Below are 26,393 nucleotides of genomic sequence, written 5' to 3'. Positions count from 1 at the left end.
GTTCTCTCCAAGTCAGATGGTTAACTGGCGACTAAATCTCAAGAATCAGCCGAGTTTTTGTCGGTACTATTGACAGATGATTGTCAAGAAGAGGACAACGACTATCACGAGATATCGAGGAAAGAGCTGACTGCATGCTACGAGAACAATCGGACTGTTAATCCGTTTGTTGATAGTTCTGAAGCTCCTCAACACACTGAAAAATAACAAGGCACACGGTTCAGATGGCTTTCCTGCCCAAACGTTTAAGTATATAGATACATACAATGTTCCCACTTTAAGCGGACTGTTCAATGAGTGCCTTGTCAAGGAGAAAATGTCGAAGCATGTCGAAATCAACAGAGGTTCTAATCCTGTAAAAGGGGGAAAATTAAAAAAACCTACTCAGGTAAAATGTTATAAACCCATCAGCCTACTACATGTTTACGACAAAAATTGAAAAGTGTCCTAAAAAGAGGCATTACGTTCACAAGAGTGAAAATGAAATAAATGGTGCTCGATATGGCGTCATAAAAAAAATCTACTGCGATGCAATTAACCAGGCTGTAAAACAGGTACAGAATTCAGAGACCCTACATATCGTCTCTGTTACGGTTGATGCATTTGGCTCCCTCGACATCCTCTGGCGGTCCTGTTCATTTCAACGACTAACGCACGTTAACTGCCCGGGTAAGTCTATAAATGTCTTTTTATGCGGGTAGAGAGGTTAGTCTGCCGAGTCCCAACAAGAAACTGACAAAAATGAACACCAAAGACTTCCTCTAGGTTGAATCCTTGGCCGTACATTTTGTGGAATTAATCTCGAACCTATTTTAAATAGCCTACAAGAAAATCAGATGTTTTTGGCGGAATTGTACATGTTTATGGCCTGGTCCTAGCTCAAGATTACTGTAGCAGAGCACAGCTAAAACGAACGTGGGAGATCTGCTGGTTAAATTTCAGGAATGGTGCAGAGTAAATCTTTCCAGCGCACCACAGAAGTCAAACTACATAATGTTGCAGTGGAAATCCTGCAACCAGATTTAACGATGTGACCACATAGCGAAATCCGACGAGTTATTATCTCGGAGTGTACCTGAACAGGAAGTCAATTAAAAATCAGTTTTCACACCAGTATCAATAATCGAAAGATTTAACAGTTGTGAACAAAATTCATGATGTTACACGACAAAGATTTGGTCTACCCCTAACTGATTTTCGTCTCTAACGTGAGACTAGCGGCCAGGGTTATGGTGCGAGTTTACGGGCTCGCAGGTAATAGCTCGTGTACCGAAGCTGTTAACATTATCTGACGGCGGACGATCCACACCGAAGTATCCGCATAGAAACCAGTATGAGGAACGGTCCAGCTTTGAGTGCAAAGCGACAGGTACACATAACCACGTTCCATGTAATGTCCGGGTTATGAGTCCTTGATATGTGGTGTCTGTTGTCAGACATGTCCACCATAACAGGCACCATATATCAATATACAAACATGAGTTAGGTAGACTCTAGGTACTTTCAGAGTGGGTGCACCATATTCCGAACCCCTGAATGACTTTGCGAATGCTACGGGCAGTGGGCCTAATGAATGGGGCGCTGCTTGTACTTGACAGGTTGAAAATTTGAGTTGGAGAAGCGTGTCCGGACGACCTAGGCAGTTAAGCCAGCCTTTGTAGAGAAGCAGAGCATCATGGTTCTAGTACCGATCTGGCACAAGTTTTAAGCCTTCGCTATTGTTTTATTTCGATACCTGTAGGCAGGTTAAGTTCTGATTTCTCGTAATGGATGAATCATATATGGCAGAAGCAAGAGAGCGGAATCAGGGCAGTCCTAGCTAAGAGGCAGAGCTTAATGACCTGAAATTTGGCTTCTTGAATGTAATAGCTCCAGTCTTCTAACAGACAAAACAGGGAATGTAGACCGACTATTGCAAGCGTGTGCTAGGAAGTCGTGACGAGCCGTATAGGACAGGAATGGCTAGGTACCGGGGCAGGAATGGAAAGAAATAATTTAGTAGAACGTCAGCTTGTGTACGGATCCGAAACCAAATCCGAAAGGGAGGCTGAATGTTCAGTATCCAACTTACATTCACGTTGTAATGTGGGTACATATGGTTCAAATGGCTCCGAGCACTATGGGTCTTAACATCTGAGGTCATCAGTCCCCTAGAACTTAGAACTACTTAAACCTAACCTAAGGACATTACACACATCCATGCCCGAAGCAGGATTCGGACCTGCGACCGTAGCGGTCGCGCTGTTCCAGACTGAAGCGCCTAGAACCACTCAGTCACAGCGGCCGGCCTGTGATGTCGGAATTATTTTGATACGTCATCGACTAGTTTTCGGATCCAAGAGGCTCATAATGCTTGTGTGAAAGGAAACTGGATGTAGAGTACCCTGGCCACTAAAATTGCTCGAAAACTGTCGAAGAACTTGTCGCCTCGTTCAAGTATTTTTATAATAACGACAATTTTCTTTTCTTCGTTCGGCTCTTGTTTCCATTCCTTCCTTCTTTCTTTTTACTGTTCTCTCTCAGTGTTATTGTTATTGCTAGGTTATTTTCTGTGATATAAAGTACATGAGTAGTTCTAATTGATAAAATAGTAACCGTTATTTTATAGTTAATGCTTAGAAAAACACGTGGAGAGAAACATAGACTGCCAGAGTCGTCGTTCGCCGGCAGCTAACTAGGTCTCTAGGATGCATTATGTAAGGTGCTCTAAAAAATAACAACAAATGTACGAGTATGTGTTTCTTGTAGAACTTGTTTAAAGATGTAATGCATGAAAACAGTTTATTTAATTGCACACGCAGATCAAAATATGCTTGCTACCATCGGTAAAGGTATACAAATGTAACATGATGTTTCTCTGGTGGATATCATTTTGTATTTGTGGTGTCGGTGAGCCGTTCAGAGTTTTGTATTCTCTCTAACGTTAATATGAATTAGTTGTGCAGACTGACTCCACAGCAGCTGAAAGATGAAACCGTAATCTGAAAATTACTTGTATTCAACCATCTCATCGAACCTGGTATACGTATTTAAATCTGATTTGTCCATTTGTCGCCTTACCTGTACGAAAAAGCGTTTCTCGAGTTGGAGGATGACAAACTCAAACCCGCTGCTGTGGGGCCATGTTTAAAAAAGCACTGAAAAGGTGGAAGTAGTCTAATGCTTGACGGAGGCACTAATCTTTACTATAGGCAAGCGAATCTCATTTATCTAAGTCTGCTTAATACAGCACATGTAGTAAGTTTTCAACATGAATTCTTGTGAACGTCCGACAGGTTACTGCAGTATGAAGCCGTCAGACAGATCGTGAATACTGACTGAATCCCTCTGTCGTACGACCATTGCAGGGGGGTTGCCCTGTGCGATAAAGTCAAGGTGTGCCACACAGTTTTAATCCCTATGAAAGGTCCATGCTCCCTGTAACCCTAATGCAGTCACCAAGCGGTAGGCCGGGGATACGTCGACTGGGGTCCCTGTGTTGAGAGTTTCTGTTAATATAGCCTACAGCTTATTTTTAGCGACTGTACAATTGCAGCAGCAGCTACATACAACACCACAGGTTTATGATTAATCGGATGTGCGTAATATAGATTACATTTATAATATTTGCTGTAGAAAATCTTAAGTGGCAAAAGGCATGCAACTTCGATGACCTGAACATAGTTCTGTAGTTTATCTGATTTACTTCTGAGCCGTGCTGCGGCTCGCGGTGGTGCTGTATGTAGGTTTGCGCCCTCTCTTGGAGGCCAGACGGTATCGTTTAGTTGGCATGGTTGTGGTTGTTTGTCTTCTTCTCGTGTTGACTGGCGCGACTCGCATTCGGAAGGACGACGGTTCAATCCCGCGTCCGGCCATCCTGATTTAGGTTTTCCGTGATTTCCCTATATCACTTCAGGCAAATGCCGGGATGCTTCCTTTGAAAGGGCACGGCCGATTTCCTTCCCCATCCTTCCCTAACTCGAGCTTGTGCTCCGTCTCTAATGACCTCGTTGTCGATGGGACGTTAAACACTAATCTCCTCCTCCTTTGACTGGCGCCACTCGGTTTCGCAAGCGTGTCCTGTCCGCTAGTGGCAGCAGCGGCGGTTATCGGTATGTAGTATCTGTCGCCCTATCTTCGGGGTAACGTCGTTGTTTTTCCGGGTCGTGTCAGTCTGCGAGTGCGGTTGGGGACTCAGGAGGAGCCAGGTCTGTGCAGTGCCAGAACTCTCTGGGACCGCTGGCGGCATGCATGGACTCCCGGATGGAAGGGCTGTGGTCACGAGGGTGCACGACCTTGTCGTAAACCGGATCCAGCAAGCTTCAAGATGAGTGCATTTCAATCCAAGTAGAGAAACCTCCACCGCTGTGGTATCTCGGGATTCTCCAGTGACTACTTGGGTTCGTTCGCCGAGGCGAAGAGCAGCGAGTGGAGTGCTTGGGGAAGGCGTATCTGATTAGCTTTCCTCGACTTTTTATTACTGTTTACTGCGTTCAATTTGAGTTAATTTTTCGTGCCTGGTGGCATCTAACGCCCCAGTTACAGGGTGTTTCAAAAATGACCGGTATATTTGAAACGGCAATAAAAACTAAACGAGCAGCGATAGAAATACACCGTTTGTTGCAATATGCTTGGGACAACAGTACATTTTCAGGCAGACAAACTTTCGAAATTACAGTAGTTACAATTTTCAACAACAGATGGCGCTGCAAGTGATGTGAAAGATATAGAAGAGAATGCAGTCTGTGGGTGCGCCATTCTGTACGTCGTCTTTCTGCTGTAAGCGTGTGCTGTTCACAACGTGCAAGTCTGCTGTAGACAACATGGTTTATTCCTTAGAACAGAGGATTTTTCTGGTGTTAGAATTCCACCGCTTAGAACACAGTGTTGTTGCAACAAGACGAAGTTTTCAACGGAGGTTTGATGTAACCAAAGGACCGAAAAGCGATACAATAAAGGATCTGTCTGAAAAATTTCAACGGACTGGGAACGTGACGGATGAACGTGCTGGAAAGGTAGGGCGACCGCGTACGGCAACCACAGAGGGCAACACGCAGCTAGTGCAGCAGGTGATCCAACAGCGGCCTCGGGTTTCCGTTCGCCGTGTTGCAGCTGCGGTCCAAATGACGCCAACATCCACGTATCGTCTCATGCGCCAGAGTTTAGACCTCTATCTATACAAAATTCAAACGCGGCAACCCCTCAGCGCCGCTACCATTGCTGCACGAGAGACATTCGCTAACGATATAGTGCACAGAATGATGACGGCGATATGCATGTGGGCAGCATTTGGTTTACTGACGAAGCTTATTTTTACCTGGACGGCTTCGTCAATAAACAGAACTGGCGCATATGGGGAACCGAAAAGCCCCATGTTGCAGTCCATCGTCCCTGCATCCTCAAAAAGTACTGGTCTGGGCCGCCATTTCTTCCAAAGGAATCATTGGCCCATTTTTCAGATCCGAAACGATTACTGCATCACGCTACCTGGGCATTCTTCGTGAATTTGTGGCGGTACAAACTGCCTTAGACGACAGTGCGAACACCTCGTGGTTTATGCAAGATGGTGCCCGGCCACATCGCACGGCCGACGTCTTTAATTTCCTGAATGAATATTTCGATGATCGTGTGATTGCTTTGGGCTATCCGAAACATACAGGAGGCGGCGTGGATTGGCCTCCCTATTCGCCAGACATGAACCCCTGTGACTTCTTTCTGTGGGGACACTTGAAAGACCAGGTGTACCGCCAGAATCCAGAAACAATTGAACAGCTGAAGCAGTACATCTCATCTGCATGTGAAGCCATTCCGCCAGACACGTTGTCAATGGTTTCGGGTAATTTCATTCAGAGACTACGCCATATTATTGCTACGCATGGTGGATATGTGGAAAATATCGTACTATAGAGTTTCCCAGACCGCAGCGCCATCTGTTGTTGAAAATTGTAACTACTGTAATTTCGAAAGTTTGCCTGCCTGAAAATGTACTGTTGTCCCAAGCATATTGCAACAAACGGTGTATTTCTATCGCTGCTCGTTTAGTTTTTATTGCCGTTTCAAATATACCGGTCATTTTTGAAACACCCTGTACCTGCCGTGCGGGTAAGTGTATGTAACGGCAGTGCACGTTTCCTCGCGTTGCCGCTGCTGTCCGGTAAGACGTGTATTTTTGACAGCTTTCTTGACTGTAGGCCGGTTGGTGATTCTTCTACTGTGATGGTACTGTTTCCTTTCTCGTTCCGGGCACTCTAAGCACAGTATTCTGGGAGCGTAGTGCAGACCGCCGGTTCCGGCTTTGGCGTATTGTTCCATCGTTGCATTTGGTTTATCGGACGTCAGGTAGATTCAGCAAGATTATCATTAGTCATTCGTTAGACTACCACCAGTCTGAGTTACCATCTTGTGAAGTGAATGCAAATCTTGGCTGCCTACCTCATCGCTCGCGAAAGTGTTTGCTGCCGGAACTTCTCAGAGGTCGATTCCTGGAGCACCGTCTGTGGCCCCTTGGTTCTTGTAAGACGTGTGTTCTAAAAGGAGCTCTGATGGCCAGTCCACGCCTTCTGCGGGTACAATCTGCCCCAGCACCCTTTAAGGAACTTATGTACTGGTCCTTGTGTTTTATTTTTGTATTATTTATTACAATACCTTGTAATGCCTATATTAAATGTTATATATGTCTAGTTAATAGTTCTGGTCGCCTTCTGGAATAAATCTAGCAGTGCGGTGTTCAGTGGATGTTAAGGGTTGTGTTACAAAGTTTATCATGATCTTATTTCACACGTTTGCTGATCATTTGCTTGGTTTTTTTTTTCTAATTAACCTTTGCTATTGTATTTTCTGTTTTACAATAGGTTTCTAAATTTTTCATATTATTGCCGCTCCTGGCGTGTAAGGTCTTCAGCCATGATTGTGATCACCTGGCTTAAAATTCTAGTTTGGCATTTGTATTAACGCAGTAAGTCTTTAAAACCTTATTTACTGCCATTTCTGACGTCTGGTGCCTTCTACTGTGTTTGTGGCGACTTACCTTTAATATTTCAATACCTGTAAGTTGTAAATTGCAGCGGTTCTTCAACAATTCTTAACTTATTACCATTCTTGGCGTGTAAGACCTTCAGCCGTGATTGTGATCATCTGGCTTAAAATTCTAATTTGGCATTTGTATTAACGCAGTAAGCCTTTAAAACCTTATTTACTGCCATTTCTGGCGTCTGATGCCTTCAGCTGTGTTTGTGGCGACTTACCTTTAATATTTCAATACCTAATTTGTAAGTTGCAGCGAGTTTTAAACAATTCTTAATTTATTGCCATTCCTGGCGTGTAAGGCCTTCTGCCCAGATCACAGTGTCTTGCTTTTAAAACATTTTCTGCTGAATCTAATTTTAATGGTGATTTGCTAAATTGTAACTCATTAAAAACACTATTATTTACACAGTTATTTATTCCTTCATTAATAACGTGTGGTATTTTTATTTATTGTTGAGTCTGGAATTATTGGTTTAAAATAAATTGTAACTGTAAAAGGCAACAAATAGTAACTGATTACAGCCCAGTCCACAATCGTAACCGAATCCTGCCTTCCCTTGACTATCAGGTTTCAATGTCTGTTTTTATGTAAATCACGTCTTCGTCCCCCTATCGCGTACAGTGTATCTACGACAAGAAGGATCTTTGCGCTAGTGCCACACGTAAAGAAGACAAGTCGAATGACGCTACCCAGTATTCACTTGTCTCCAGTTGCTGCCATCTTTAACCACCAAACATTACGTGAGCGGTAGAGCTTCAGTACATGTGTCGTATTTACTGTGTACTGCAATGTGTCTGGTTGTCTTAGTTTACTTTCGTAAATAAAGATACAACGTCAAACCTAACCAAAATATCCGACCCTTGTAGCTTTAAGTGCCTTCAGGCATCCTATGAAGTCCTCTGAATTACGGATACGGTGATCACACTTGCCTATGAGGGGGTCCCAATAGTGTAGTAAGATGTTTGGCCAGAAAATAGGTAGGAGCTCCAATGTTGCTCGCTATTGGACGGAGAAGAGTCCCATCCTTGTGTATCTTGGGTAGACCGTACAGTAGTGGAGGAACTGCAGCCTGTTGGCGTAGGACCTTAGTAACTTTAGAAGGAACAGAACTCGTCTTGAGAAGATCTAATATTTGTCTCTGGATTTTGCCAGTCGGATTCTCTCTTAGCTTGCGACAGGCAGGCAGGGGGCACTAGCAGCGGCGATTTCCTCCAACTACGAACGTCTTCCCGCGCACGAGTATTGCCTGCTCCTGCCCTGATAAATTTCGACGCTGCTGCGCGATTATCACCAGTCGCGGCTTGCAGCAATGACAGCAGAAGCTACTACCACCTGATAATGTCGAGCAGTTGCATCGATGAAATATTGTGCAAATTACACAATACGATCCAGCGGCAAACCCGGGAAGTATTTTTGCAATCCCATATATGTTACAAATGCAAAAGTTTGTGTGTATGTTTGTTAACCTTTTACACTGAAACGGCTGGATGGATTTGGAAGAAATCTGGAATGAAATTATCTTATACTCTGAATTAGCACACAGGCTGCTCTTAAAAGTCTACAGTACAGCGTATTTATTTATCTGAAGAATACAACAAGAAATGTGGAACAATAATTAATGTTAGAAGAAGCTACTTCTTCTTTGACCTTTGAACTCTATCGGATCTGTGAAAGTGCCTTTATTGTTTACTGCGTCCTGCATAATACCACACAATGTAATAAAGGCAATGTTTATACAATCCTCAGTGTTTGACCCATACTTCCATACAAGCCCTTTGCATTTCAGCTGCTCAGCGTCGGGCGTGTCTAATAGCTTCTGAGATACTTGAGGTCTCACGACCACTACCTCATTTAAATGCTGTACGGCAGAGGGAGACGTCTTGCCTTTATATGTAGAACGTGGTAGGCTTTTAGCGACGCTGTATTTGATTACGGTACGCAAGCGTCTCTGCTGGTAACAGGCATACACGTGTGAGCAGATGACTTTGTTGCACGTACGAGGATTATAAAACTGCTGCACTGAACTAAAAATTGCTTATTTTCTTTCTTCGTCGAGTCAGTAAGTTTGTTACTCTTCCACGCTGAAGCGCGTGGACAGATTTGGACGAAATCTGGAATGGAGATAGCGCACATCCAGAATTAACACATAGTCTACCTTTTATTCCAAAGAAAATCACTTTTCCCTTGGGATGGTCAACGTGATTACTCTTCCCTTCGGGTGGGTAATGAGACAAAAAAGTAATTCGTGAAAGTTAACTATCAAATGATTGCATCAAGTAGCTGATTTGACCAATGAAATAGGTACGTACATATATCTAGGACACTGAAATATTCAAGTGCTATACAATCTTCGTATCGTTACGGAGTTTAATGTAGCATATGCACATGAAAAATTTCGCAGCTGGTAGAATCTCTTGGAAGTGTATTAGGTTGTGATATTACCGGAATTCTTAAGCATTCGCTTGACTTTTCAGTTTGGATCTGAGTGATTTACAAATTTTTTGACAGTTCGTTTGCTTCAAGGGTCTCGATAGTTGAGAACATGGATTGTGGTAGTTGAGTTGTGAGCGATATGTATTGTGCCAGTTTCTCCCATCGTCTGAAGCGTAGGTGTTCTTTCCGATATCAGGTTGGCGGGAGGGGAGGGGGGGGGGGAGGGGAGGGAGGTGACTGGTGGGCCGAAAGTGACTCGCGTCTCAATACTTCCAAGAGCGAACTTTAGTGGCAGAGCATATGTGTAGATAGTGAGTTTCAGCATTAATATTTCTTGATAAATAACTTTTTGACCGTGGGTAACGCCGCGGGACACAACCAGTTACACGCAGTACACAATTAGATCTTTCTTTCCATTTCAAATTTTGGAAAAACAGACTTAGAGTCCCACTGGAACACGGATATTATGTTCTGTGCATATTATGTTGCAGAATAAACATATTTATAAAAAATATTTATTTCAGTTTCGCCAGACGTATCAATCCAGCTTTACACTGCAGTATAAACTTAAACACTATAGGCCTGTTTGTGAACTTGCAGGAAAGTGGGAGTGGGAAGAGATGCTAGTTAAAAAAAAAAGAATAACACCATATATTTCAGTCTATTCATTAGTTTATTTATCTCTTTATAACATTCCTCCTAAACACGTTATCACAGTCACTTTGAAAAGAATCGAACATTAATTACTGTTGCTGCAGAAGTTTAAGTCGTCAGTCACATACGGCCAGCCTGTGGACTCAGGACGGGCCGGCGCCGTATGCTGCTTTCAGTGTGAGCCAGACGAGAGAGCCAACCTCAGTAAGCAACTACTCACAGTATCATCAGTTCAGTACAATATTTACATGATATTTATACCCTGCTAGGTCAAGATAAGTTTGGAAACGTGTACAATTAACACTTCCTCTTTGCTTTGTTAATGCGACTCGCCCATGCACAATAGAATATATATTTGTATATATGTATGTGTATATATAATATAATTCTTTATATTTTTATTCATGGAAGGAATGTAAAAAGAGTCCAGACCTCATTCCCTTGCGTTCTCGATATGAATAGTTACATTCATTTTACGATATTTGGTAGTTTTGATAAATGTGAAGCGTAAAATAATTGTTTGGTTTTTGATATAATATATTTATGTGTGTGTGTGTATATATATATAATATAATAAGTTCACATAAACACTAGAACTGTTCATTGGCTGCAGAACACACTCGAACGTCGTCAACTCTAAGGAGCAGAGAAACGGGAAGATTCAGGAACTATGCAGCAATCGACGCTCTTTGTAGAGTTACTTATCATATGGACTAACAATCATTAACGTAGGGGATCTCTTTCTTCGAATAGAGCCTACCCACAATAGATTAATATTTCCATAATATCGAAATATACATAATTATTGATATCTATATATTTATATCGTATGTTGTCAATATCTTACCTGTATACAATGAAAGCTCAGACAAAACACATGACTCGTGCATGGCCTTCTAAATATTTTTCGCCTCTAAACGTAAAAAACGTTTTCTTCCTCAAGCAAATCGCAACACAAATAATATAACACAGATATCCTACGATGAGTAACAACTCGATCCGAACAACAAGGCAAAGTAATAGTCTTCAATCGAAGTCTCATCCCCGCATTGGAAGGCTAACGCGGATAGTCTACCGTAGGGAGAGGGATGTCCTCGGTTTCACGAATGCCAACATCCACCGGCTGACCAACGTGAACGCTCAGTCCAATGTTTGTTTGTTTAGCAAGTATTTAAGGCAGCAGTGATGAACACTCTAAGTTTCCTACTTAATTTTATGCTTCTGTCGGCCATTACGAAAGGGGTCCTTAGCAACCCGCCGAAAATGAAATGGCCGGTTGGCAGGCGTTGTGCTTGAGGGACGTACGTAACGTTAAAAAGAATTTTGCTATGGGAAGAGTTAAATCCTTTTGGCTAAAAACATTTACTTCGCTCGTTTGACATCAGATCTGTAAATCCACAATTTTTATGTAGTAGAGCACAATCCGATTCACTAAGTCCCTCGTTATTCAGAACCCCGTTCGAGGCGACATTCTTAGCAGCGCAGTACCACGCAGTAATGTGATCACACAATGTGAAACTAGGACATACAAGGCTACGCGACTATGCTTTTTTTTTTTCTCGTGACGCGAAATGCCCGATAGTATTTGAGTGTCTGTTCGTCTTTCTCTTGCAGTACAGGCATCAGTACTAAAGCTCAACAGCAAAATCTTTCTCAGAGGGCCCTGAAGCAGCGAAAACACCGAATTTCTTCTTATATGAAGGCTTTTTCCGTATTTTCTTGAATAGCGTATCACTTTTCTGTTGTTATTCCACGAACAAAGAAGAAAAAGAGCATTTAAAGGCAAAATCGACAAATGATGTGAGGTTAAGAGTACAAATATTAACATAAAAAAACCAAACGTCCGTACAAGAATATCTGTACGAAACAAAAATTGTTAACGTGAACCATTTTGACGGAGTTAAGAGATTACATCAAACAGAGTGTGATATTAGGACACGCACTGACTGAAAAATAGAAAAACGCGTACGAACAATTACACTTGAAACAGACGGCAAACAACACGAAACCTATACTACTTGTGTAATGTCATAACGATGTAGTGTGTGCTCTGCATTTACAAATATAAGTTATCAGCAGGATCATACATCAGCAATATGAACACACGATGAGTAAGAAAAAAATTCTCATATTTGTGTGTATGGGTGGGTGGGTGGGTGGGTGGTAAGGAGGCGCTAATTCCAACCTGAAGTTCTGTTAGTTGTTAATATACTACCTGCAATTTTTTCTCTGTCGACGTGCCCAAGAGTTCCCTATAATCCTTGCCTCTTCGGAAAATTTCAGGATTGTTGCAGTTAATCACTATCTCTTGTAACTGTGAAGCCGTGTGTTTGGGTGTGTGGGGAACCCGTAATATGGTCTTGTCACTATCCGTAGCGATTCAGTCGATGAGAGAGAATAACGATTCAAATCAGCATTTTGCTAAATAAACGTGTTTCGAAGAAAGAAAACATTTTGTAACTATGCATACATCGTTGTCAGAGTCCTCCAACAAACAGATCGTAGGAATGATCCCAGATTACGTCCCAAATGCTATACATTTTATAAATACGTCCTTCTTTTCTTATTCATATAATTTTTACTGACATTGTACTCATATCTGAATAGTAACTTCGACTAGTATCATTTCAGCATTATTTCAGTTAACGGGCACTTCTATATACATAAGTAATAACAAAAGATTGCACACATTTTCCAATCAAAATGGTCGGTAGTTGACACAGTATTTGAAATTTTGTATCTCAGGTGAACTGATCCCTCAGCCTTTCTTAAAACAGCTAAATGCTACATTTTCTCGACAGGGGCCGAAACAGAGAAATGAGCGTAGTGGATTAACGGAAAAAATAACCTGCTTCCGAGTAAACTGAACTTCACAAGCGTAGTCACATTTATCTACTCTCGCTAAGCTAACCCTTTGAGCATTTCCTTTAATGAATAAGAAGAGCCAGACTTGGATCAAATGAAGTTCATGTTATAGCGTGGTATTATAGTGTGCCAGCAAAAGCACTAGGTACTCTTTTCCTCTTGTTCCCGACATTGTCGAAGATTTATGTAGTTGCCCATTTATTTTAAAGTACACAGTACTCGAGTTAATGAATATAGGAAACGAGATGGGTTCTGCGCTGCTCAGCACTTCATCCTAATGTAATACTATGCTCGGACAGAAAAGCCTAAATGGGCATGCACTATACTGTCAAGACTAGAACGAGTAAACTCATTAGACAGAGGCCCATTGGAGAATATGGTTTCCGCTGTATGGGGAAACATGATGTACAAGTAAAAGTAATAAATTTTCGTAAATATTAAATTTTAATGAAAGCACAATCTTATGAAGAAGAATGAAGAGTAATTTATTTTAATATGTCTTTGATAACGAGATCCTTTACTCGGTAAACGTCATCTCGTTTTGTCGAATTATGGAAGACAGAGGTATGGTAAATCGCTGAGGGCATACGAGTACATGAAATGACCGTGAAATTAATACATCACAGCACGAAGGAATAGTCAACAGAAGGAACATTTTCTGTAGGGCGTTATCGTAGAAGCTTCACGAAGCTATAGGAACTCATAAACTACAAAAGACTGGTAGGCTAATAACAAGGTCGCCTAAATATGGACATGGATTTCAGTCATGAATCCGCAAATAACCTACCCGCAGATGGTTTTACTATGGTTCTCAAAACATTTCCATTTTGCTATTGAGATCTGTTTCCTCCACATCTTATCACAAAATTGGCAAGTACTTGCAACAGAGTATATATCTGTGAAAAATTTAACATTTAGCGCAGAAAACACACACGGAACTCGCGATAACGACCCCATTTACTCGGACTAACTTGTTCACTCAGATGTCAGAGCTAACAAAATAATCGATCTAAGACTAAAAAATTTGGAATCAAGAAGTATAATATCAGTCTTTCGTCTCTTATTTTCTACACGCAATTTTAAAAAATAAAGTATTCATTCGAATTCATTTTGTATAAAGTGGACATATGGAAACAAAACGTTGCGTTCCGTTGGTCTTTGAGCCATGAAAGCACGTGGCACGGTCTACATGGAGTCTTACGAAACGCAGTCTATAGAGTCAGACATGATTGTGGCACACGGTTCTCTTTGAGGAAAGCCGGCGAGACGTTGACATCCCTACATTTAACGGACATCTAATCGCCATCGCAAAGTCCCCAGGGAATTCCATTTCTGAATACAACACTTACAGTCAGTCGCTAAAAAGGAATGTTCTCGCAAAACAGAGCAGCGCACGAGTCGATTACAAGATTCTTAGACGCATCCACAATGCAACATGCATTAACCATCTAGTAGTAGTTTTGAGATTATGTTTTACGTAAACTAAAACATAAAGATATACAGTATGTTTCCTATTATTACATTATGAGTGATTAGCTGGCGCTGTGGAAGATGTTGTTACCAGTAACAGCAGTAGTGTGAAGACATGTTTACTCTTCCAAAGGCGTGTTTTGATCTCTAAACAGTTCGTCTTTCCAGGTAGCTGCGTGTCTTGGAAATAGTACCAGAATTCCTTCAAGTGCAGTCTATGGAATTTGGTCAGTGAACCGAAACGAAAGTTCTTAGACACCTAAACTAAATGGTGGTCCAAAACACCCACTCTTAGAAGAGGATTTCAGGTGATTGGTGAAGAAACTGGATATATTTCCCCACCAGAATGCAGCTGACAGTACGTAATTACTGCTCTTGTCTGCTATCAACTTCAGAAGGCTAGTTTGCAGTATCATTAAGTGAGTCTACATAGAATTACCAACACTCGAACTCAGGACCTTTGCCTTTCGCGGGCAAGTGCTCTACCCAAGCACGACTTACGACCCGTACTAACTGCTCGGGTAGCTCAGATGGTAGAGCACTTGCTTGCGAAAGGCAAAGGTCCCGAAATCGGGTCTCGGTCTGGCACACAGTATTAATCTGCCAGATGGTTTCATATCAGCGCACACTCCGCTGCAGAGTGAATACCTCATTCTAGTATTATCAAGTCAATAACGACACTAATACCTATCGTTTCAGCAATGCTTTTGTTGTGTTCCCATTCTTCTTACAAGCAATGCACGCCAGTTAATTCCAACAAAGGAACCAAATTTACTCCATGAGGGGAACGGGCATATTCCTCGCTAATTGAGGAGGGGATCGAACTTAGCCGAAATGGAATGATAATGACTCTGAAACAAGATTGTGGAAACAGAAACACCATCTGAAAAAGAGTCGCTTGCTAACCGTGGAGTGTGTCTCAAAGAATAAGCTAGTGAGTTCATACGTATGTGTTGGGCCCACTGACACACATCAACCACAGACTTCCCTATACATCACTGCCTGACTGTTTCCTTGTACTTCCTGCCTTCATCAATATTTCTAGAGAGCTTTATGTGCATACGCAGCTGCCTGGAAAGATGGTGACTGACCCTAGTCGAGTGTCATTAGTAACGCTAAGACCATCGCTTTGCGACTGTGCGGTGCTGGTTTCGGCAGTTACAGAGGGCCGTTTGCTACACCTGGAATAGGCGCAGCATGTTGTCGTTATTCCAGAGGGCGCGAGAGCTGTCTTCGCTGGCTCCACGACACTGGCTGTAGTAAGAGGACGAGCCCGCAGCATCACTAGTAGCCCAATGTTCTCCGACGCACGCCACGTTGTTGTTATTCTGCTGTTGTTGTTGTTGCTGCTGCTGCTGCTGCTGCAGCTGGAGTTGATTGTGTTGCTGCTGCTGGACTAGGCAGGCCTTGCAAGCAGTTCCGCATTCTTTGCATGGCACTTGTGGTTGTTGGTGGGATGATGGTACTGGTTGCTGTTGCAAGGGTTGTTGTTGGTGGTGGTGCTGTTGTTGTTGTTGGTGCTGGTGTTGAGCCAGCCACGCCTGTTGTTGATGAGTAATTGCCTGATGATGATTCTGGTGTTGTGGTTGTGGCACATGGTTTTGTAGCTGCTGCTGCTGCTGCTGTTGCTGTTGTTGCTGTAGCTGTTGATGTGACCAACTGGTAGCAACATCCTCAGCTGCCGAGGCAGCGACTGGTTGCAGCTGCTGCTGCTGTTGCTGTTGGTGCAGGACCGGTGCGTGTCTCGCCCTCTTCGGAGCGCGGCCCCACGGAGCGTTCACGGTGGTGGAGGCTGCGCGGCGAGCAGCGTGGTGCTCTGGTCCGGGCTCCGCCGCTGAACTGCACTGCTGCAAATGCGGCACCCCTTGGTGATGACTGTGATGGTGTTGGTGTTGGTGATGACGCGCAGTTGCCCGCAACTTGCCGGTGCTGCTGCCGCCCGGGGCATGCGCCACCGACGCCGCACCTGACGGGGTCGCTACCCACGGCTGCTGCAGTACCCTCTGGTAGGACGCGGCCGCCGCCGCAGCCGCCGCCGCCGAAGATGACGTCATGGCGGCCCCAGAGCCGACGCTGGCGCTGCTGCCACTGGTGACGGCAGCCGCACCGGCAGGCAGCATACAGGCTCGGCAGCAGCTGACGGCAGCAACGGCTACGGCGGGCTGCCTGCTCGTCGGTGGTGCCAGCTGCTGTTGCTGGCGGTGGTGGTGGTGCTGCTGCTGCTGCTGTTGCTGCTGTTGGTGTTGGTGGTGATGCTGGTGACTCTGGTGGTGGTGCTGCGCATGGGTCATTTGGGCACCGAGCCGCCTATCTTTCGGTGCTGCCAAAGCGGCCATCTCAGTTCCCGAAGACGCTCCCAACAGATCTGAAATACACAGAAAAACGACCTTATTTAGTGTCGATCGTAGAGCTAGGAGTATGTTTTCATCCCATTTTCGGGAGGGGACAATAATAAAAAATACACTGCTGGCCATTAAAATTGCTACATCACGAAGCTGACGTGCTACAGATGCGAAATTTAACCGACAGGAAGAAGATGCTGTGATATGCAAATGATTAGCTTTTCAGAGCATTCACACAATCTTGGCGCCGGTGGCGACACCTACAACGTGCTGACATGAGGAAATTTTCCAACCGATTTCTCAAACACGAACAGCAGTTGTCCGGCGCGTAAGGTGTCAGGCAAATCCAACACCTTCCATGAAAACCCTGACATGATAAGCAAATCCAGTAGTATGTCACACAGCTCCGAATAAATCGTGACATTAAATTAACCAAAGTAATACGAGTAACGAGTGAGCAAATGGAATACCACAGACTAACACAAGAATGCCTAAATGCATGTCATACCTCCCCACCGTGAGACAGACGCAGTTCCGAGGGGAGAAACGAGAACAGAAGCCGAGAGCAGAACTGTGTTAAGCTAGAAGGCCCTACGATAAGGGACGGACACCCACGTCGCCAGCTAACCACAAGGACCACCCCCAGCCCATGTTAAAAGCTAGAGCCCTCCAGAAGAACAGTATAGATCTTACGATAACACTAAAAGGGCCACACCAGCCGCAAGTTTTAGCGTGAGACTTTTCGCGTCTCTGTTACGTTGCCAACCTAAAAAACGTTGCCCCACCACGAAAAATAACCACTAGGACCACCCCCCAGCCCATGTTAAAAGCTAGAGCCCTCCAGAAGAACAGTATAGATCTTACGATAACACAAAAAGGGTCACACCAGCCGCAAGTTTTAGCGTGAGACTTTTTCGCATCTCTGTTACGTTGCAAAAGTTAAAAACATTGCCCCACCACGAAAAGTAACCGCCAGGACCCCCCCCCACCCCATGTTAAAAGCTAGAGCCCTCCAGAAGAACAGTATAGATCTTACGATAACACTAAAAGGACCACACCAGCTGCAAGTTTTAGCGTGAGACTTTTTCGCGTCTCTGTTACGTTGCAAACTTTAAAAACATTGCCCCACCTCGAAAAGTATAACGTTTCTCATTGGATAGACAGAATTTTTGTGGGGGGAGCTTAAGGTTAACATTGAGACCCTGATTGGTAAGATGAAAACACAGACAGACAGTTTTTTTTTTAAACCAACTTCGGTAACTTGTAGTAAGGAGAAGTTAGGAGAGAGTTGCTTCCGAAACGGCGAGCTGGATGGAGCTGCGCCGGCAGCCGCCCCCTGACGAACACCAACAAGGTAATGAACGCACGCGATGCCGCATTTTGAGAGCATAAGGCTTCACTCAGAACTGCCGAAGTCTCATCTGTTACATCCCCTTTTTGCGTAATACTAGTGTCGATCGTCAATTGAGGCTCATGGTATTCACATTTGCTATGTAAGTTAAAATCTGAAACGCGATGATTTTTCTGTTATATAATTATTGAGAAACCACATCAGCCACTGTAATTTACGACAAGTTAGATAAGTAATTAAAGATAATTGAGGGTCACTGTAGACCATTTTGACAGTTTTCCCTTTTGTGAAACTTAATTTAAACCTAGATTATAGATGTGATATGGCATAGGTCATCCTTCGATCCATTGTAGAACTTGGAAACCCATTCAGGGAATATTCGTTCACATTTTTGTTGAACGCAGTTGGTTTTTATCATCCTGTATTAAAACATTTCCTTTTATCAATAGTGCAATTCATAAACAATGTTTTGTGAGTAGAATAAAATTTCCAATGGTAAACTTAACTGCTTTTTCGACGTTATGTTACCAGCTAACTAAAAATAGGAAAGCCTTGAACCCCTTCCACTAAATTTAGTTAGTATTAAGATTCTTTTACAGGGAGTGCAGTGGCGCTGACGCTGAAATCATTAAGTATTTGGTTATATCATTGCTAGTCTCACTGAACTCTTCTGAACTCTACAAGTCATGTGTGGTCTGGCGTCTCCTTACCAGCAACAGGTCCCAGGTTCAAACTAGTCAATTCCCTAAAAAACACGCTCAGAGCGTCGTTGCGCGAAAGTGGTAGGGAGACACGACATAGTACAACAGACACCACGCAGAATGTTAGAGGCGTTGCCTGGTGAAACGATGATGTGATTCCTCGTGTAAGGAGACGAAACGCGTACCACCACGTTTCCGACTTTGGTAGAGGTCGTATTGTAGCCTATCGCGATTACAGTTTATCGTATCGCGACATTGCTGCTCGCGTTGGTCGAGATCCAATGACTATCAGCAGAATATGGAATCGGTGGGTTCAGGAGGGTAATACGGAATGCCGTGCTGGATCCCAATGGCCTCGTATCACTAGCAGTCGAGATGACAGGCATCATATCTGCATGGCTGTAACGAATCGTACAGCCACGTCTCGATCCCTAAGTCAACAGATGGGGACGTTTGCAAGACAACAACCATCTAAACGAACATTTCGACGACGTTTGCCGTAGCTTGGACTATCAGCTCGGAGACCATGGCTGCGGTTACCCTTGACGCTGCATCACAGACAGGAGCGCCTGCGATGGTGTACTCAACGACGAACCTGAGTGCACGAATGGCAAAATGTCACTTTTTTCGGATGAATCCAAGTACTGTTTACAGCATCATGATGGACGCATCCGTAATTGGCGACATCGCGGTGAACGCACATTGGAAGCGTGTATTCGTCATCGCCATACTGGCGAATAGTGGACGTTACATTTCAGATGTGTTACGGCCCGTGGCTCTACCCTTCATTCGTTCCCTGCGAAACCCTACATTTCAGCAGGATAATGCATGACCGCATGTTGCAGGTCCTGTGGGGCCTTTCTGGATACAGAAAATGTTCGACTGCTGCCCTGGCCAGCACATTCTCCAGATCTCCCACCAACTGAAAACGTCTGGTCAATGGTGGCCGAGGAACTGGCTCATCACAATACGCCAGTCACTACTCTTGATGAACTGTGGAATCGTGTTGAAGCTCCAGGGGCAGCTGTACCTGTACACTCCATCCAAGGTCTGTTTGACTCAATGCCCAGGCGTATCAAGGCCGTTATTGCGGTCGGAGGTGGTTGTTCTGGGTACTGATTTCTCAGGATCTATGCACCCAAACTGCGTGAAAATGCAATCACATGTCAGTTCTAGTATAATATATTTGTACAATGAATACCCGTTTATCATCTGCATTTCTTCTTGGCGTAGAAAGTTTAATGGCCAGATTGTACTTTGTAAATATTTCCTACAATGCACTACTAAAACGACAAATTTAATATTAATGAGTTATGGCATCAAACTGGAGTAGATGACCTGTTCTTCACAAATTTATTTATCATATTAGGTAGATATGTAAAGTTCAAAAGGCTCTGAGCACTATGGGACTTAACATCTATGGTCATCAGTCCCCTAGAACTTAGAACTTCTTAAACCTAACTAACCTAAGAACATCACACAACAGATATGTAAAGTTGATCAGTTTTGAAACTAATGCGTTCGGAACTGAAAATCCAGTATCACTTTGATTTTAAGCTACCACTGTGAGTACTTGAGGACAGCCTGAAGTGTTATTTTCTTAACACGGAAATATATTAACAGTTTCTATGGTCACCGATTAAAATTTATGTTGGGGAACTATAATACAGAGTGATTCTTATTGACTTTTAAAAACCCCTTATGACGCTAGGACAAGTGATTTAATATATGACATTTGAATGGCATATTTTGGGAAATACTCCAAAACTGGATGAGAAATGTTGAATGTATAATGTCACCAGATGACGCACCTCGCCGCCCGTGCAGCGGTTGGGCTTACGCGTGAAGGAACGACTGAGCGATACAATACTTGTATTCGAGCAAACGGTGGAAATTTCGAACAGTGCAAATTTCGAACACCTTCTGTAAGTGTGATGTGTTGTAAACCTAGAAGTTACAATGTTTTTCCTCGCTTTAACGAAGTAAAAGCTGTTCCTTTTTTCTGTACCTTTACTTTTGTCCCGTTTCTTTTTCTTCAGACATTATTTAGTAAACAAAACGTACGTTATTTACTAGTAACGACGCAATTTGGAAACTTATACTCATTTATACGTGACGCAATACAGTAGGTTTTTCTTATATTGCACTGTGCAATAAACCAGCGGAGACTATGAGACGGGTAAATAACACAATAAATCTTTTTTCAGTCAACAGTCTTCTCACTGGTTTGTTGCAGCCCGGTACTAATTCTTTTCTTGTGCCAACTTTTTCATCTCAGAGCAGCAATTGCAACGTGCGGCCTCAGTTATGTGCTGGATGTATTGTTATCTCTGTCTTTCTCTGCTGTTTTTACTCTCTACATGGCAATTGTTCCCCGTAGTCTTAACAGATGTCCTATCATATTTTCCCTTGTTCTTGCCAGTGTTATCATATGGTTTTTGTCAGTGTTTTCCATATTTTACTTTCCTCTCCGATTCTGTGGAGAACCTCCTTATTAGTGCACCTAATTTGCCACATTTTTCTGTAGCACGCCATCTCAGGGGTTTCGATCTCAGAGGTTTGGATCGTCTTCTCTTCCGGTTTTCCACGGTCCCTGTCACAGTACCATACAGTGCTGTGTTCCACTATTACGTCAATGTAAACACATAATGGTCTAGCATAATGGAAAAAATACTGCCTACCAGATACAATATCACAACCCTGAGTCCCACGCAAATTTCCCAGGGTCACACCGACGGGAATACTAAAGTTGGGTTACGACAGACCGATACCTTCGGCGAGGTATGTCATGTAGTGACATTTTCAACATTTGTCATCTACTTTTGGGGTAAATTCCAACATTTGCGACCCCATGTGACTTGAATTAATTGTCTCACTGTCATCTACGTCGCTTCTGAGGTTTTTAAACTTTAATAATATTCACCCATTGTATCTACCAAATCGGATCAAGAAATTTGTGAACAAAGAGTGAATTTATCATTAAATAAGCTAGGGTCCAGAGTTTCTAGAACTTATTTTTGACTGTATATGTCTATATTAAGCGAGTCAGTATGCTCTCTGTCATATGGTTCACGAATGTGAAGAAGGAAAACCAAAATACTTGTGTTAGTTTACTGAGCTAGTACGCACACGAATGGTCACAAATAAGATAATTAACATCACTGTGCAATATGTGGATTAACGTTTGTATTCGTTGCACAAGTCTGAAATATCAAAAAATGCTTCAAATTGCTCTGAGCATTTCTTATGTCATTAACAGAACCTTGCTAGCAATATCGTTATATTTGGAATGGAACTTGGACCTGAGAACGTAAATTTCAAGAACTTATCTCAGACATGGATTGCGCGAAATATGGCCTGTATTATTTCATGGTACCAAGCGCGTTGATCTCAAGATTCTGTGTTAAACAAATGAGATTTTCACTCTGCAGCGGAGTGTGCGCTGATATGAAACTTCCTGGCAGAATAAAACTGTGTACCGGACCGAGACTCCAACTCGGGACCTTTGCCTTTCGTGGGCAAGTGCTCTACCAACTGAGCTACCCAAGCACGACTCACGCCCCGTCCTCACAGCTTTAATTCTGCCAGTACCTCGTCTCCTACCTTCCAAACTTTGCAGAAGCTCTCCTGCGAACCTTACAGAACTAGCACTCCTGAAAGAAAGGATATTGCAGAGACATGGCTTAGCCACAGCGTGGGGAATGTTTCCAGAATGAGATTTTCACTCTGCAGCGGAGTGTGCACTGATATGAAACTTCCAGGCAGATTAAAACTGTGTTAAGCTCATATGATTTTTGCTATACGAACTATAATCTAAGATGTTAAATGAAGACAACTTCAAAAGGAAATAAATGCGTAAGTGCAAATACATCGTGTATCTAGAACAGAAAACTTCAATTACTGCAGTCAGTATTTTGCGTACAGAAGAGCTATTAACTGGATAAAAGAACAATATATGCTCAGTTGTGAAACGTTATCCGTACCTGCATGAACATTACATAATTGTCTTATCGTTATGACCTACGGTATGGTGCTGATGACAAAGTAAACTGCGTAGCACAGAGCATGTAACGTGTCAATATCGAGGGCTCCCTTTGAACGGAATGAATACACCGAGACCATAGGACGATCCTGTACTCTGCCCTAGTTGTCCCTTCTAACCACCGTGGCAAATTGTCTTCTTGTCAGCTAGCCGAGCGTAAAGAGACAACGTCAAAGCGGGACGAGCCACGGAGGTGGTGGGTCGTGAACCGCCATTACGCTGATGTGTCGTCGGCCGGAAGACCATCGGCGGCTGTCCTCCCGCGTCAGATCCGATGGCGGCGGTAAACAAGGCGGCCTGCCGTCGCCAGCCATAACCCTCACCACAAAACTTATTTTCCTTCTTTTCACGGCGTCACTTTGCTCACAAGACAACGAGTGACGGCAGAACGGAAGTCCAGGCTTTCATCGAAACGCTAATCTATTATTTTTGGGAGCAGAAAGATTCCTTCACTGTTACGTCACGGTCAAACCGACACAGAGATAATAGGGAAAAGAGGGATAAATATCCGAAACAAGGATGTGTGAATGAAATGGCCGTAATCTTCTGGAGGAAGTGAAATTACTGCATGTATATGCTTAAGTTACACAGGTACGGTGTCTGTTCTTCAGGACATGCACTGTGTCGATTCGCAGCCGCATACAGGGTGGCCAGAAACCGTCTGAACAGCTTGTAAATATGTTGCAGTGTGGTTTGTCGTGAGAAGGACTTGTCAGGAGAAAAATTCGATACGTTGCGCCGTTTTAGAGTTAATTAAAATTTAAGTTAGCCAATCACGCCCTTGCGCTCGAAAATTCAAGCGGCTCACCAGACACTGTGTAGGAATACTATATTCTCTCGTTTGGTTTCCTAAAACCGAGTAAGAGAGAGGTACAAAAAACTGTACACAGACCGCCAGAAAGGGTCGAACCAGAGCCAAAGTGTGATGTCTCCTGTGCGCTATCATCTACGCTGTGAGAACAAGTGACACTGATTATAGGTGGCGGGCCGTTTGAATATTCGCGCGCAACCGCCTGATTGCCTAACTTCAAACCTAATTAACTAGGAAACGGCATAACTTACCGAATATTTTTCTGAAAAGTTATTTCTCAGCACCCTTAAAAGCTTTTCTAACTGTTTCTGGCCACCCTGTATATATAATTTGTTGATAAAAGAAATTTGTCATTTTTGCTTCATTGGGGCATTGAAATAATTCACTGGCGACGGATGAAAATTTGTACCTGAGTTGGATTCGAATTCGGATTTCCCATTTTAAGCGAGCGATCGCCTTATCCGCTTCGGCTACCCGGGGACACCTGCTGTTCCGATCCATATCTCCGTATGTCACGCGCTACAGCGTAGTATCCCCTTTCAATTAACCCTCTTCGCTCGCGGCCCTACAAAAATGTGTGTGAAATCTTATGGGACTTAAGTGCTAAGGTCATCCAGTCCCTAAGCTTACACACTACTTAACCTAAATTATCCTAAGGACTAACACACTCATGCCCGAGAGAGGACTCGAACCTCCGCCGGGACCAGCCGCACAGTCCATGACTGCAGCGCCTGAGACCGCACGGGCTCGCGGCCCTACATGCATATCCGAAACAACAGATGACAATATATCCATCTTTCAGTGAAGACGCTCAATAACGTCCGACCTCTCACGGCAATACAGTAGGACTGCAAGCGGAGAGGAGTAATGGACAGTGGATTACACTCTTTAGTGTGCGGCATATGGAGTTTGGGCCGCACGGGAGACGCGCTCAGAAAGCCGAAGCTGTTAATGTGACTGCTTGCGTAAAGCGGGGTACCAGGATTCGAATGTCGATGTTACACAAATTTTAATCTGTCGCCAGTGAGTCACTTCAACGCCTCAATGCAGCAAAAGTTGGAAGTTTGTTTCGTCATGTATATGCTGAAATCAGTTGCACCCTACGTCACAAGATCATCCCCATCCTCACCTACAGAGCCCCAAATACCTGTCCACAGACTTAACAACTGCAGCATCACGCTGGATACCAATAACAGTATAGATCACGAGATCTGGAAAGGGAATTGGAAGAGGCGGTTTTCGGTGAAGACTGGAAACGAGTTCATTTCTATTTCATTATGTCGGAATCGAAAGGCTAGCTGAAATGGTTCAAATGGCTCTGAGCACTATGGGACTTAACATCTATGGTCATCAGTCCCCTAGAACTTAGAACTACTTAAACCTAACTAACCTAAGGAGATCACACAACACCCAGTCATCATGAGGCAGAGAAAATCCCTGACCCCGCCGGGAATCGAACCCGGGAACCCGGGCGGGCTAGCTGAGGCTACACTAAAGATTACAGAACGCCATTTCGCCACAGTAGTTTACACTGTTAGCAACACATTCGTCACGAGACATTCTGCAACTGTAGTGATGCAAAAAAAAAAAAAAAATTCCCTTTACCTTTCGGTCTAAGTTGGACAATTATTTTTATGTTACGACGAGTTTCGATCAAAGCTGATCGTCTCTAGATCCCTATAGTTGCGCAAGCAAGCCGCTGTATTGAAACAGGACTAGACGTGACAATGCGTGCAACTACATAATCTGAAGGTTATCCACTTGAACTGTGGCCAGCCATATCATAAAAATAAATGTGGGACGGCAGAATGAACAGATAAGAGGTAATCACTGACTTAAAGCTAAGTGTACCTGACCGAGCTACCTTAATTTTGAGTTCAAGGATTGGCGACACGCGAGGGATTAGCCGAGCGGTCTAGGGCGCTGCAGTCGTGGACTGTGTGGCTGGTCCTGGCGAAGGTTCGAGTCCTCCCTCGGGCATGGGTGTGAGTGTTTGTCCTTAGGATAATTTAGGTTAAGTAGTGTGTAAGCTTAGGGACTGATGACATTAGCAGTTAAGTCCCATAAGATTTCACACACATTTGATCTTTTTTTTTTTTTTTTTGATTGGTGAGAAATGAAGCTACTACACAACACAGGAGAAACTACATGTTTTGTGTCAGAAGATTGTAATAAGCATAGACTGCGCTTGTTGGCTCCCTCCACTTTCTTCATGTGTCTGTATGGAGAAATCTAGAGTCTTGTGTGATGACTCAGTGCACCGTATTGATAACTTTAGGTAACTAGAATTCTAAATAACCAGCAACAGATATGTAATCAAGAAATAAATATAAGGATAACTAAGCATTTATATGTGCTCCACTATATAAGCGATTAAGGAAAAGATTAGTGTAGTCTTTTGTATGGATTGCTGCCCTTTATGGTGCAAAAACATAGGACTGGAGAGTGCTGAACTTGTAGATATGATCCTGCTCAATTGGGCAAAAGATCACACCATCTTGTGATGTCGGTTGTTATGGATAATTATCCATCATCAGATACCCGGTCTGTGAAAACCCAATGTGGTACCAACAAAATACAAAGCTTCTCGACTGAAGAAAATTTTTTAACATAACAGTTTAATTTCAACAGTCACTTTCTCTAAGGCTTTTCTCACGGAGTGACCAGTTTTGGAACATCGAATCCCGTTCCTGAATGTCCACAAACATTAATAAAGCG

The 26,393-nt window shown here is 43.4% G+C and overlaps 1 protein-coding gene across 1 annotated transcript in view; it reads right to left on the bottom strand.

Annotated features, from left to right (window-relative positions):
- The window catches only part of LOC126475463 (protein tweety-like), an 87,347-nt gene extending 70,865 nt beyond the window's left edge, over positions 1 to 16,482 (bottom strand). The window contains exon 1 of the mRNA XM_050103389.1: positions 15,868 to 16,482. Coding sequence (XP_049959346.1) covers positions 15,868 to 16,482 — 615 coding nt within the window. The remainder of the gene's footprint in view (positions 1 to 15,867) is intronic.
- Positions 16,483 to 26,393: the final 9,911 nt, after the last annotated feature.

This window comes from Schistocerca serialis, chromosome 1 (assembly GCF_023864345.2).
Source record: "Schistocerca serialis cubense isolate TAMUIC-IGC-003099 chromosome 1, iqSchSeri2.2, whole genome shotgun sequence".
Lineage (NCBI taxonomy): Eukaryota > Metazoa > Arthropoda > Insecta > Orthoptera > Acrididae > Schistocerca > Schistocerca serialis.
The sequence above is the reverse complement of the archived record's forward strand: the minus strand, read 5'-3'. Positions and strand labels throughout refer to the sequence as shown.